The following is a 13,147-nucleotide window of genomic DNA, read 5'->3' on the forward strand; positions in this document are numbered from 1 at the left end:
AAAACAAATACAATTTTACCTTAGATACAAATTTATGGGACAAAAGAATCTTGAGCTCTGTTGCATAGCTTTCTGGAATCTAAGCTCGCCTCTATATTAAAATAAGGTCAAGAAAACAACTCTTATCTTCTGCTGTTTCTTCCTAACATTAGCAACATTTGTTGGAGTAAAACTTTAGACATTGCTTACTAGGATGAAGGAAATGCTCTCTTGTGGTAACTGATGATGTTACAATTTTTGACCTTTAAATTGCCAACTAGACAAAAATTTCAATTAGTTTGTACTTTCTTGGCCCTCTCCTCTTGAGTTTTGCTTTGACTTTATCACTAATTCTTACTGATCTATGGGAGAGCAAATATGTGGGACTGGATTTGGAAAGAAATAAGAATTGGAATGTTTTCTTTTTTCTAAACAGTTGATTTTCTATAATTATAATTATGTCCCCCCCTTTGTTTTATGAATGTTAAATTGAAAATAATTTTTTGCAACAACAAAATTTTTTAGGATATTTGGTCGTATTCAATTTCTCAGATTCCCAAACATTTAAATTCCATCTTAATTTTAAAGATTATTACTGATTCCTTCTAATAAACTACTCATCACCATGTTTTCTAAATTATACTTATTTCAGGGCAACAGTTGCATTTCTTGTGTGATTTAAATTCTCTAAATGATAAACTTTGAATTGTTCATATCTGTTCAGTACTGAGCTTTTGGCATTGAAGTAGGAATCTTTAGATCCAAGGCAGCTTTTTTTATCCCCGGATATTAAATAATCTGAAAATTATCTTGCCATGCATATTAATGAGGATTTGAGAGAAATAGTTAGTTTAATTGTGTGAGAGCAAGGGCCACGTCTTCTCTATGTTCTTTTAAGTACGTACTTTAAAATTATTGGTAGGGTTAATGTTTATTGCTGTTTCTCTGTTACCAGGTACTTTATTACCAAGGTTGCCATCTGAACCAGGAATGACGTTACTCACTATCAAAATTGAGAAAATTGGTCTGAAAGATGCTGGGCAGTGCATTGATCCCTATATTACAGTTAGTGTAAAGGGTAAATAGCTCTATTTCTTCATTTGCTCTCTGCTGCATGTTGTACTACTACTGCTTGTGGTCAAGCCATTGACATTTTTTTGTCATATATCTGTGACAAACTCATTTTGGTCCACACTGTAGTGAGACAGGATAACTGGGAATAGATTTCCATTCATCATCCTCTACCCCCTAAAATTGAGAGGGATATGCCAAAAGCACTTGCCTGTTTATTTATAACATGCTGTACAGCATTGCTTTTGGGGTTTTCCTAAAATGTGTCTATTTATTTCCGTCCAAGGTGGTCATTACCTTTGTGCATAGTCCTCATCAAGCATTATTCCATTGAAGAAATGAGTTAATTAACCACACGTTTCAAGGATCTGACCCTTTTGAGGCAAAATCAAGTACTCTCTCATTTCTCCTGCTGTAGGCACTCCCATTCATTTCCAAGGGAACTCTATGCATGGGAGAGATCTGTAGAGGTGGCTGAGAATTAGATCTTTAATGAATCACCAGTACAGATGGAAAAACATGGATACACCCACAAACATCCATATCCTGAGGGATGCTGAAAAAGTGAAATATTTGTTATCTTTAACTATGTTGCCATGGTTATTAAACATGATTATTTTTAGGAATTTTCTTCTTCTATCCAGTTATTTCTTGTAGACAGTTTTATTTTCATTTTTGACTTTGAGTAGAGATCTAGAATTGGACTTTTTTTTGTTGTTGTTAAAGCTTTTATGGAGCACTTCAATTTTCTTCAATCAGTTATTAAAAATAACTATGAAGCTACTTTCCTATGTCTTATCCAATAAGAACTGCATAATTGGTGCAAGTTGCCTATTTGACTGTCCCCTAATTTTGGTTAAATCACAGGGACAGATTTAATTTAAGCTATGGCAGTAAAGGGGAATGGAGGGAGATAGGCTGTTAACTACTGAAATACGTGTGCTACTTGAAGCTCACAGTGGTGTCATTAAAAACATTTTTTAGATGATTAGAAACATTTTTTAAGATTATTTTTTAAATCACTTATAAGACTTTTAGAGTTTAAGGAGGCATGTTAAGAAATGTTTTTTAAAAATGATTTTTATAAAGTTGAGTGTAAATGTCTTCAAGCATCTGCTGTTGTCATTTGATTGTGCCATGAAACATTCCCTTCTGCTTGGTCCTGAGGACCTTCATGGACTCATGTTGCCAAATGCCATGAATTATATGTTATTTCAGGCCATAGATTTGTAAGAGACTATAGAAGCACTTAAGTGCTCAAAAATAATTAAGCCAGTTGTATCGGATAAAAGCCACAATCTACACTTGTTGCACCACTTCGTTGCTCTAGGTCAAATTTGGTTACAGCAAATGGAATGCACATCTCAGTGAGTGCCTAACAGGGCCTTATACATAGTAGGCACTTAATTCTATTTTTGATTAATAATTGTGATTCTATGACCTACCTAAAGACCCCTTTCAAGAAATATTTAGTAAAATGGAAGTACAATATAAAGAACTTGGGTGTCATTTTGGAGTTTCACAGTAATGGAATTTGATCTGTAGTTAGGTTTTTGTCTCTAAATTTCACTTTGAATTCAGTGTTTTAGTTAGTGTTCTCTGCTGCTTTGCTCTCCAGTTGGGGGAAAAAAATAAGTGTTTGTTTAAGGACACATACAAAAAGGAAAATGATTGCTTCTGGGAAAACTTTACAACCACTTAATGATTACATTTGTGTGATGACAATATGAGAAGTGTAACTTAAGTGATATTTCATGGTCTGTTTGTTCTTTGCATTAAGGTATTTCATGGTTTATGGTAGAAACTTTCTTTTTCTGTAGATCTGAATGGCATAGATTTATCCCCTGTGCAAGATACTCCCGTGGCTTCAAGGAAGGAGGATACATATGTTCACTTTAATGTGGATATTGAAATTCAGAAACACATCGAAAAATTAACCAAAGGTTTGTAGCATTAAAGAGGAAGAAATGGTGCCAGAGGTCTTGAATGTATAGGTTATTATGATTGTATTACCCAGTTACATAATTAATAAAAACTTGCTTAGAAGCACACTTCCTTTTGGTTTTTCTTATCTTAATGAACCTACGGGTGCTACTTAGTAATAAAGCCACCACTTAAGGTTGAAACCACTCTTCCCCCTAAATTTACCATATAGAAAGGAGGATACTATAATTCTTAATTAGTTGACAAAGGGAATGGAGGGCAAAATAAAATCTTTGAAAAAGAATATTGTGGTAAAATTATATTTATCAGTTAGGAGAACTCAGTACTTTTCTGTGATTTTGATCACATGATTCTTAGACTACCCCCTTTAAAAAAAAAAGATTTTGAAATCTCTATGTCTTAATCAGATTCACATCCTAGCTGTAGTTTCTCAAACCTTCATTCTCTGGAGGAAATAAACAAAATGGAATGCAGTCAGTGCACTGGGTCATTTTCTGAACCCTGAAGAGCACTTTAGAAGCTATGAAAATCTTTCCAGAAAATATTTGATGTTTTCTTTTTCCATTTGGTGTGAGTGCTCTTTGAAAGAACATTAGCAGAATGGGTTCTTAATAAGTATTTGTTGAATGAATTTCAGGTTGGAAGATGTCATGTGAATGAGAACTGTTAATAAAATGTGCATTTCCTTGTGTGACGTACAGAACTCTTTCATTGAAAACTGCAGATGTTATGCAAGCAGGGGATGTTTTCATGTGCTCACTTTTCCATTGTAACACACCTCTGTGTCCTTGATGACGTGACTCACAAGATGCTAAAAGTAAAACTGTATTCAGAGTTCAAGTCCCTTCACGCTCCCAGTCCTCCGATTTAATTTTTACAACTCCTTTAGTCCTAATTTGGGTCAGTGCTAAGGCGCATACGTGGTGCTTGTTTATATGAAGTTTAATTAAGTCTTCCCATCTGGCTCTTCTTATGACAAATGGCCTTGTCATAGATTTTGCCTTTGTGTTTGTGCTTAGGCATAACATGTAGCACAGAGCTATGCATGCCAGGGGGCTTAGTAAATACATTATTTGCTGGTGATAGATGAATAATTCAAAAGAAACTTCAATTTGTAAAAAGATTCTTCCTAAAAATGAAAAACACTTGGGATCTTTCTCACCATTCTCAAGTATTAATTTAACGTCATGCTCACTTTAGATCACAGAGATACCTGAGCTTCTTTAAAAAGACGAATAAATTTGATTTGCTTTCCTTATTGGCTCGGAGGCAGTTCCTCTAGTATTGTGGGCGGTGGAGGGGAAGAAGTAGCCATTTTATGGATCTGGGAGGGTCTTATTTTGGGAAAGGGAGGTCACCAGCAGCCTAAATATTGTAATCCGCTTGTATGTGGTGGGAGAAGCCTGGCCACTTATGCTTATCTCTCCCCTACCCAGATCCTGTTGTCTCCTGAGCGATTGGTTTCTCTTTTCCCCCCTGACAGGTGAGGCACTCCAATTGGACCCAAGTGCCAAGGCTGTGCACACGTTTCTGAACATTGTTAAGCTTCTAGTAACTTGTGAGTTTTGTCATCAGTGAAAATATTAGATGTGTGTTGGCGGTCAGCACAGTTCCGGTTAAGTCAGCATTAATAGGTAACCAGTTAACAAATTCCCCTGATTTCCCTCCCCCAATTTTCATATATCTTCTTTTAAAATTAATTGCTATTGGCTAAATTGGTATGTGGTATTTTCTTTCTCTCTCTTCAAAAAAAAAGAAAAAAAAATCTTTTAGGGGTGGGACAACAGGGAAGCTTTCCTGTTTGGTTTGGGGAATTAAAAATAAACCCATCATAACACTTCACAGCTATGGGAAAACTGGCTTTTCTAGTCTTACCTTCCTTTATGCTGTCATTTTATAAGGTATTTGTTATTCCAAAAAGTTAGTGGTGTAGTAAAGAAATTGCCATCATTATTGGGACCATTTTATTAATGAAGTACTTCCTCTATTCCTATAGTGTGATAGTGATTTATCACTTCAACTGAGAAACACCTGGAAGATTTGTATTTTTTGTTATGGTAAAGGAGTGACTGTAGTTAAAATTCTTTCAGTATCTCTTTAAAGCACCCTGCCAACCTATAAATGCATTCCCATCCAGTGACTTTGAAACTTGATCACCAGATAAATGTGATAGTTTCCTATCATCCTTAATAATTTTATATATTTTTAAACATGCTTTGGTGTTTTATGATCTTTAACCATTCATAAGATTTTTATAAATTTGAATTAGTTTAGCTTACAGAAAACAGTTTTTGGTCAACACCACAATAAGTTCTAAATAACTGTATTGAACTATATTGATTCAGGTCACTAAAATTATGCAAATTGCTATTTTTTCCATGTGCTGCTCCCTATCGGTGGAAATGGATTAACTCGGCAGAAATATATTGACTATATTATTGCTTATGTGAGTTTATTTTCTCCCTCAGGTGCAGCTATTTTCTTTGAATTCAAACACTATAAGCCTAAGAAAAGGTTTACCAGCACCAAGTGTTTTGCTTTCATGGAGATGGATGAAATTAAACCTGGGCCGATTATAATAGAACTGTAAGTGATATGCATGTAAATTAATATTTGTGTAGTGGCATCTGAGTTACATACCTGTCTAGATACCTCCCCTGTTAAAAAATAATGTGGTTCTCTGTAGAGCAGAGTCAGAATCCTAAAACTTTGGTACCTTTCAGGTGCTAAAAATTAATCTTCATTACCTTGAAAAATTAGTTACTGAAGTTTCTTTACAATATGTCTTCTGTTGTGGTTCCAGATACAAGAAACCCACTGACTTTAAAAGAAAGAAACTGCAGTTGTTGACCAAGAAACCACTTTATCTTCACCTCCATCAAACTTTGCACAAGGAATGACCATGGCATGTATATCCTAAAACTTCTGTGATCTGAACCCCTCACTGCAAAGTCATGGTAGCACATTGATCCTTCAGTAGGCTCCTAGGAAACCAGCCCTCCTCATGCCAATAAATGAAAAGTGTGATCTGTTCTACAGCCACACCACAGAGATGTTTACAGTCCAAGACATCAATGGAGACCAGGAGGACTGCACTCATTCATAAAGAGCTCCTTTAGCATACAGGTTTTTCCACAGATTTTTGAAACAGTCTTTGATTTGTGAGTGATTTGTGTACATGGTAAAGGTTAAGTTTTAAATTTATTTACTACAGCAATTAACACCAGAGCAAGCAGGAACACGCCTGGCTCCCCTGTGCAGGATTTACTCCCCTAACTCAGCCCTGCTTCAGTGCACTCCTTTGAATCCATGTGTTTATTTCCAGGTCTTTACTGCTTACAGTAATTATCTAATGCAAGAGAAATTTGCTAGGTACCAGAATTGGTAAACTTGTAAAGAGTTTCTATCAGGGATGGCTCACCACTCACCACCACCAAGTGATCAGTTACGGGGAAGCTGCAGAAGAATTCATGACTTTACCATGAACATAGTTCACATCTCATGGGGGGAGGCTTGTTTTCCAGATTTCAGCAGCCCATTTACCAAATGACTTGAGGTAAAACTTATCTGAAGAGCTGGATTCTTTTTAAGTATTTAAGGGAATGGTGACCTAGGTTTCATTTTTTCTTACTCAAAAGTTCTTCCTCTGCTAAGGGATTCTAAAATACAAGGTATCTAGAGACTATCCAAATAATTTTGATTTTGTGACAGTGTTCAGCTGCTGTGATGTGGTTGAAATAACCTTTTGTATGGTTCTAAGCTGTCTAGTCCAAAAATGTTTGAATTCAGTCAGTTCCCTAAAGATACCTGCAGGAGTTGTTGCTGTTTTTCTGAAAACTGATTGTGAATCCTTGAAAAACCTGCATACCTCTTACAGCAATTTGTATGCAAGTCTGGAAAGTTATTCTAAATTTTGTTTCTGAGATAGATAGCTAGGATTACCATTTATTTTCTATTAAGATGTATTAAGTCATCTAAATGAAAAGATGCAGGTCATTAGCTTATAATTTGAATATCTACATAATTTTTTTACTTAATAAAGGAACATAAATAAAACCCAAGCAGACCTTTCATATACTTAATAAGTGGGATATTTAATACATTCCTTTAAGGTCTGTTGTGTGCTTTATGTGGACTATATGTAGTATATGCACATACTTTCATATGCACTTATATAATAAGTAAAAAAAAAAAAATCCAGCACCGAGTGAATGCATTGTCAATACTAGCTTTATTTTTTATTGTATAATCAGTCGTACCACTCAGCTCATTTGCTTTCTGTACCACATAATTCTTACCAGTTGCATAACAATTTTATTAGGTAAACTCCAACAAAATATTCAATTTATTCCCTTCTGTTTTAAGGGATATAATATTCTGTTTTCAGCTCTGTTTAGGTCAGTTTTGTTCATGCTGGATAGACAGTTTATTTAAACTATATAAACCATCAATAGTTGATAAAATTTCTCTCCCTTTCCTCAATCTTGATTGGATCAATTCCATGGCGGGGGGGGGGGATAATTTTCATATTCCTATTATCTGAGTTTAAAAGAGCTCTTGCATTTGGAGCTACCAAATATCACATTATCTTCAAATAATGTAAAATTCCCACAAGTGCTATGAAGCCTCTGAGTATTTGGTAAATCTTAATAATAAGAAGAACTAAAAATCATTACTAAAATAACTTCAATTGATGAAAATGCAGTAAAAATGGCATTTTCTTTTCCTTCAGATTAAGGAAGTGTGCATACAATGAAGTGATAGTTTATATGAAAAAAGTAACATTTCTGCTTCACAGGTGTGGTTTAGAAGCACCAGTGTCTGCCTTAGGAAGGCCAGCTGAAGAAGTTTAAGCTAAGTTTGACTGTGCTTCAGTTTTCTGGCGTAAGCACTTGTTATTGCAGAAACACCAACTCTTAACTTAAACTCTGTACCATTTGGTGTGTCCCACATCTAAGCAATTTATAGTCTTGCTTTATATGATGGATTTTTTCACTGATCTGAAGTAGTGAGCAGTAACTACACTGTACATTTGTCTTTCCAAGATAAAGCGCTGCTGATTCACAAATAAGATGGCTTTGTGCAGTTGAATGAATTTTACATGGTAGCACTAGCAAGTGAGCAAATAAACATGGTTGGATGGGATGACTACTATAGTACAATACAGTTACAATTACTTTTTTTTGAATGAAATCTAATGATTTAAAATAAAAATGATTTGTGATATTTCTACAGTGACACTCCAACCTTGGACTTTTCTGGGGAAAAAATGGTGCAGCTAGTTGTATGTGATTTGAAAGTTTTATGACAGTTGTGGATTGGTTCATATTAAGCCAGGTTTGAGTTTTTCTAAATTTCATTGCTATGACCATGGGTTTTCCTGAAGAGCATATCATAGAAATTACTTAGGGGTAAAAGAGTTATGGAAAGGGAAAGAGTTCTCATTCTGCGTAAATGATTAGGTTGGATTTAGCTTTGCTACTGTGATTATCTACCTAACTGGAATCTGTATCCAACTGGTGTTTACAGCTTTTTGACTCAGCATTGTGTTACATGTCCAGGTGTCATAGGTATTCAAAATTTATGTTTGTGGATCAAGTAATAAAACTTTTTGTTATTTTACTAATGTTAAAAAACATGTCCTTTACTGTGAAGAACGGAATATCTTTAAAAAGAAATTCTTCCACTTTTGATGTTTTAAAGGGCTGGAGAACCAGTGTGTGGGAGGATATGAAAAAATTAACTTTATTCCTTATAATAGTGATTAAAGTATTTGGCCCTTTTCATTTCTCTCAAATGTAATGTGATAATGTAATGCCATTAGTGTAACAGATCCTTAATTTCAAGTGTTAAAAGAACAATCACTTCTTCCATACTAAAGCTTTTGCACCTTTTATATGCCATTCTTACTGGAGGCAAAAAAAAAAATCATGCTAATGTAATTTAAGATGTGGAACTTAAAGAAAACAGGCAGGTCTCAAAAGTAATAAATATTCCACTCTTAAGTTTCAGACTTGTAATAGCTCAGTTACAAATTCTAAATCTTAACCTATATAACGTGTTGTAAGTAGTGTGCTTTGAAGTGCCTACAAACTGTCTCTTTTACTGAAGCATTGTTTTAAGGTTGTATGTTAATGTGGTGGTCTGTATGTAACACAGATGCTTGTTACTGTTTACAAGTTTCATCATGCTATATTGAATCATTAGCAAATATGATTTTCCCTGGGATCCATATACTATCACAGGGAGCCAAAACTGAGCTATATTTAAAATCTATGGTCAGGATAGGAGTTAGCTAAGGGCTTTTTAATGGCCTCTCATTTTGATGAGTTAACACCAACATTATCAATCTAGAATATAGCTTTACACTAGTGAATAAAAAAAAAAGTCAGCCCCCAAAATAGTCATCACAGTCTATGCACTGAAGTTAATGCACTTTACACACAGGAAACCTCCCTAAGATCCTTACGCCATCTTATTAAAGTTATATGTAATATGATTTCTAAGCTGATAGCAGATAGAATGGGCTGCTAGAAGCAGGCATAGTGATAGCAAGAGGTGAATGTTACAAATGAAATAAAAAATAACATTCAGAAATAGTGTAGTAATAAATAGCCTTACCTCCATCAGTAGCCCCTAAAAGAAATTAGTCTATGATAGCACAAAATACGATAGATATTTCTAATGATGCCAGTTTGTCAAAAGGTTAATTTAAGTACAGTATTCCTTTTACCAAAGTAGGGAGTATGTGATACATTTTAGAAAGTGAAAAAATAAAGTTTTGATACCTAAGTGGGTGGGCTTCAGTTACTGGGAAAATTCATTCACTCACGTGTAACAATATAACTCCCTCAACAATGCTGGAGGAATGGACGTGTTCCTATTCTTGTATTATATTTATTATGCCTCATGTAACAGACTGGCTTCTTTGGGTTGGTTACCCCTGAAATTACTGTAGCATGTAGGACTGTTCCATACCTTATAGGTGTTAAGTCCCTTTTGGCTCTAAATCCTATGAAATGTTAATATTGCAAATTCTCGTTTCTTGCTTGGATAGAGTGTCATTTTTCAGATCTATATTTCAGCCATGTTCCAATGAACAAAACACAAGAAAATAAATCTGATATTTACATGCATATGTCTTTATTCTGTGGGAGGAATTCTTTTCATCCAGAAAACATGGCCTCCCTCTTCCCCCTAGCCCTAGAAACAAACACATGTTTTTTATAAAAATGGATTTCAGTCCAAAAAGTTATTCCATTTGCAGCATAAAGTGTGGAAAGCATGAAAGGATTCTAGAGGGACCCTGGAAAATTTTTCACTTTATTCATGCAACTCTATGACTCAAATGACATTCATCTATAATTGTGTCCAACACAGTGGATGGCTGATGCTTCTACTGGCAAACTTAGGGGTAGATTCTACCCCATCCAGGTGGCAAACTCATGATGGACATGGACAAGAATCACATAAAATGGGTTTTGATCTGTATAGTTGGAAGAAACATCCAAAATAAGATCAGATTTGAGTATTCTGTTCAATGAATGTAGCTTATTGTATATAGGGCAAGCAGTGGAATCAAAGAAGACCCGAGTCAAAATCCTGCTATCCAACACCACCTTCTCCCTAAGCAGTTATTCTTCTAAAAAATGTTCTAAATAGGATTTATTAGAATTAACTGCATTAACTCGAATCTAAATAAATCTCAGGTTGAAATTTATTAACCTGAACAGATGGAAGTTGCTTAAGAACACTTATTTATTTATAATCATTGCATGTATTTTTATCAGTCTGTCTGTAAGGCCCAACAAATGCTTGCTATCTAGAGTTAGCCAGCACTGCTTATCTATAATTTGCTCCTGAAGTGTTTGTCCACATCTTTGCAGTGCTGAAGGAAATGAAGATAACACCCTGTATTTACCAAAGAAGAGGACAGTTTGCAGAGAAATCTTTATTTTCAATTTTATAAAAAGAAATACAAATAAATTCAAAGGATATTGATAAGTCTTGTCCACCTTAATGTCTTAACCATGTTAAGAACAACTTCTATGCCCTTTATGTAACAGCCTTCACTGTGGAAGAAATATTTAAATTGCAATAATACACAGTTGTGTTCTTTTTTATTATTCAGGGATGTTCAGGAAGAAAATGAATTCCACACTTAGATTAAAATCAAATTCTATCTTAACACAAGTGAGGTTTTTGCAATATATTGATTATGGGAGAGAAGATAAAGCCTATCTCAGCTTAAATAAAACTTTTAATAGTTTAATTTGAATTTTCCTTTATAATTTTGCCAGCTAAGTCCAAAATTACTTTTATACTCTTACTTCAATGATGGCTGTTATTAGCCTGTTTGAAGTAGGCAATATTAGGAAGCATCGGATAAAAGCAACACAGATGGGTGGGTCTTAAAATGGGGATAAGTATCCACACCTTTGAAACCTATATTAAATCATTCCTTAACTGCTAGACCCTCACATTTCCAAAAGGCCACAATATTGAATTGAATCTTAACGCTAGAATTTAATCTCAACATTTCAACCAATTGAATTACTTGGAAATAACAAAATTTTTTCTTTGGATGATGGTTTATACAGCACTAATAAAATAATCATCTTCCCAAGAGTCCCGGAAGGGGAAGAATAATTTACTACATTAGTAAATTTTTTTAGGATTAATTGTTTATACTCTTGGACTTCAAGACCAGATCTTTTTAAAAAGAATCAAGTTTATCCACACAGTCCCTTCGTAATAACTATATTATATATATGTATGTTGCAGAATGGTCTACACTAACAACAGTTTAACAAAATAATAGGGAAAATGAGGCAGTAGGGATAGTGCTTAACCTTTTTTAATAAAGTATTTCCACAGGAAATGTTCTGATTACATTTATGACATTTGAAATCATCAATTACATAAAACTAAAACACAGGTATATTTTTGTATTGCACATTTAAAGAGCTGCAAAAAGCTACAGCTTAAAAGGTCCTCATTCATGGCAAAAAATATATTTTTGCATCTCAGATTATGGAGAGGTTGAATAGTTTGGCTCATAAATGCACAATGATGCCAGGGGCAGCTTAATTGGAAAAAAAATGTCCTGCAAAAAATAGAAAGTAAACAAACCTACATATGAAGCTAATCATGAAATTAAAGTAAAATTTATTTTGAAGCTAATGAAGTCTTTCACCTGTATGAAGTTCCAACAGTCCCATTTTTTCAGTTTGAAGGCTAAAGTCATGGGCTCTGTTCTGGAGCCTGTATATAGTCCTGTGTGCTTCCTTGAGAGGCATGAGGTGGATGAGGAGGGACATAGTCTCTAGAACCTGAAGGTGTCAAGTCTCTTGTAAAAGGTGGAGGTGGGTAGTCCCTTGGACCATGGGCTGGAGGCGGTAATCGTGGGCCAGGAGGAAGGTACTCTCTTGGGCCAGGAGGGCCTAGAGGTTCAAAAGGTGGGTGTCCACGTATATACTCTCGAGGGTCAGGAGGTAGGTCCCTTGCTCCTGGTGGAAGGCCATGTAAGTACTCCCGAAAGCTTGGAGGTGGAGGACCAACAGGAACTAGCAAAGAAAAACAAAATTAAATTATGCAAAAGTTGTTATCATCTGACACTAATCATGAGAACTTGTGCTACACTTTGAGTAGCATAATAACATTCATAGATATAGTATTAAATGTTGAATTGAAGGCTATAAGAATATTCATTTCAATATAGAACCACAATATCTACTGAAATGAATTGTAAATTCATGTATATATATGGGTTTATTACCCTAGCACCTCAGACATAAAAGGTAAGAATTTGACCTAGTAACAACCCCTTTCCTCTGAATTGTGAGCTGCCTCAACTTCAAAATACTAGGGTTAGGCAGCAAGCCTATGTATAACTCAACCAGGTACATCTTTGCATTGCAAAGCACCTATAATGTGCTAGGTGGTGCTAAGCCCTGGAAATAAAAAGAAAGGCAAAAGCCAGTCCCTGCCCTCAAGGAGCTTACAATAGAACAGGGGAGACAACGTGCTAACAAGCTTTATACAAGATAAATAGGAAATTAATAATCAACAGAGGGAAGGCACTGTAAGATAAATAGGATATTAACAGGAAATTAATAATCAACAGAGGGAAGGTACTATTAATAGGAAATCA

General features: G+C 35.0%; 2 protein-coding genes across 3 annotated transcripts in view; one reads left to right on the forward strand and one right to left on the reverse strand.

Moving 5' to 3' along the window:
* LOC114049806 (axin interactor, dorsalization-associated protein) overlaps window positions 1-9,413 on the forward strand; it is a 51,229-nt gene extending 41,816 nt beyond the window's left edge. Inside the window, exons 7-10 of one of the 2 annotated variants that reach the window (XR_003569907.1) lie at window positions 935-1,057; window positions 2,871-2,993; window positions 4,478-4,628; window positions 5,463-5,542. Coding sequence is in view for 1 of the 2 variants with exons in the window: in XM_027871215.1 (XP_027727016.1) it covers window positions 935-1,057; window positions 2,871-2,993; window positions 5,463-5,580; window positions 5,798-5,894 (461 nt within the window). In the remaining variant the exon portion in view is untranslated. Of the gene's footprint in view, window positions 1-934; window positions 1,058-2,870; window positions 2,994-4,477; window positions 4,629-5,462; window positions 5,581-5,797 lie in introns of those variants that run through there. The other variant, XM_027871215.1, reaches the window with a different exon arrangement.
* A 707-nt stretch (window positions 9,414-10,120) lies between these two features.
* LOC114049397 (transport and Golgi organization protein 1 homolog) overlaps window positions 10,121-13,147 on the reverse strand; it is a 71,275-nt gene continuing 68,248 nt past the window's right edge. The window contains exon 32 of the mRNA XM_027870680.1: window positions 10,121-12,560. Within this exon, the coding sequence (XP_027726481.1) occupies window positions 12,238-12,560 (323 nt within the window). The 3' untranslated portion in view covers window positions 10,121-12,237. The remainder of the gene's footprint in view (window positions 12,561-13,147) is intronic.

Source organism: Vombatus ursinus, unplaced genomic scaffold, assembly GCF_900497805.2.
Source record: "Vombatus ursinus unplaced genomic scaffold, bare-nosed wombat genome assembly UNPS02014798.1, whole genome shotgun sequence".
NCBI classification, from domain to species: Eukaryota; Metazoa; Chordata; class Mammalia; order Diprotodontia; family Vombatidae; genus Vombatus; species Vombatus ursinus.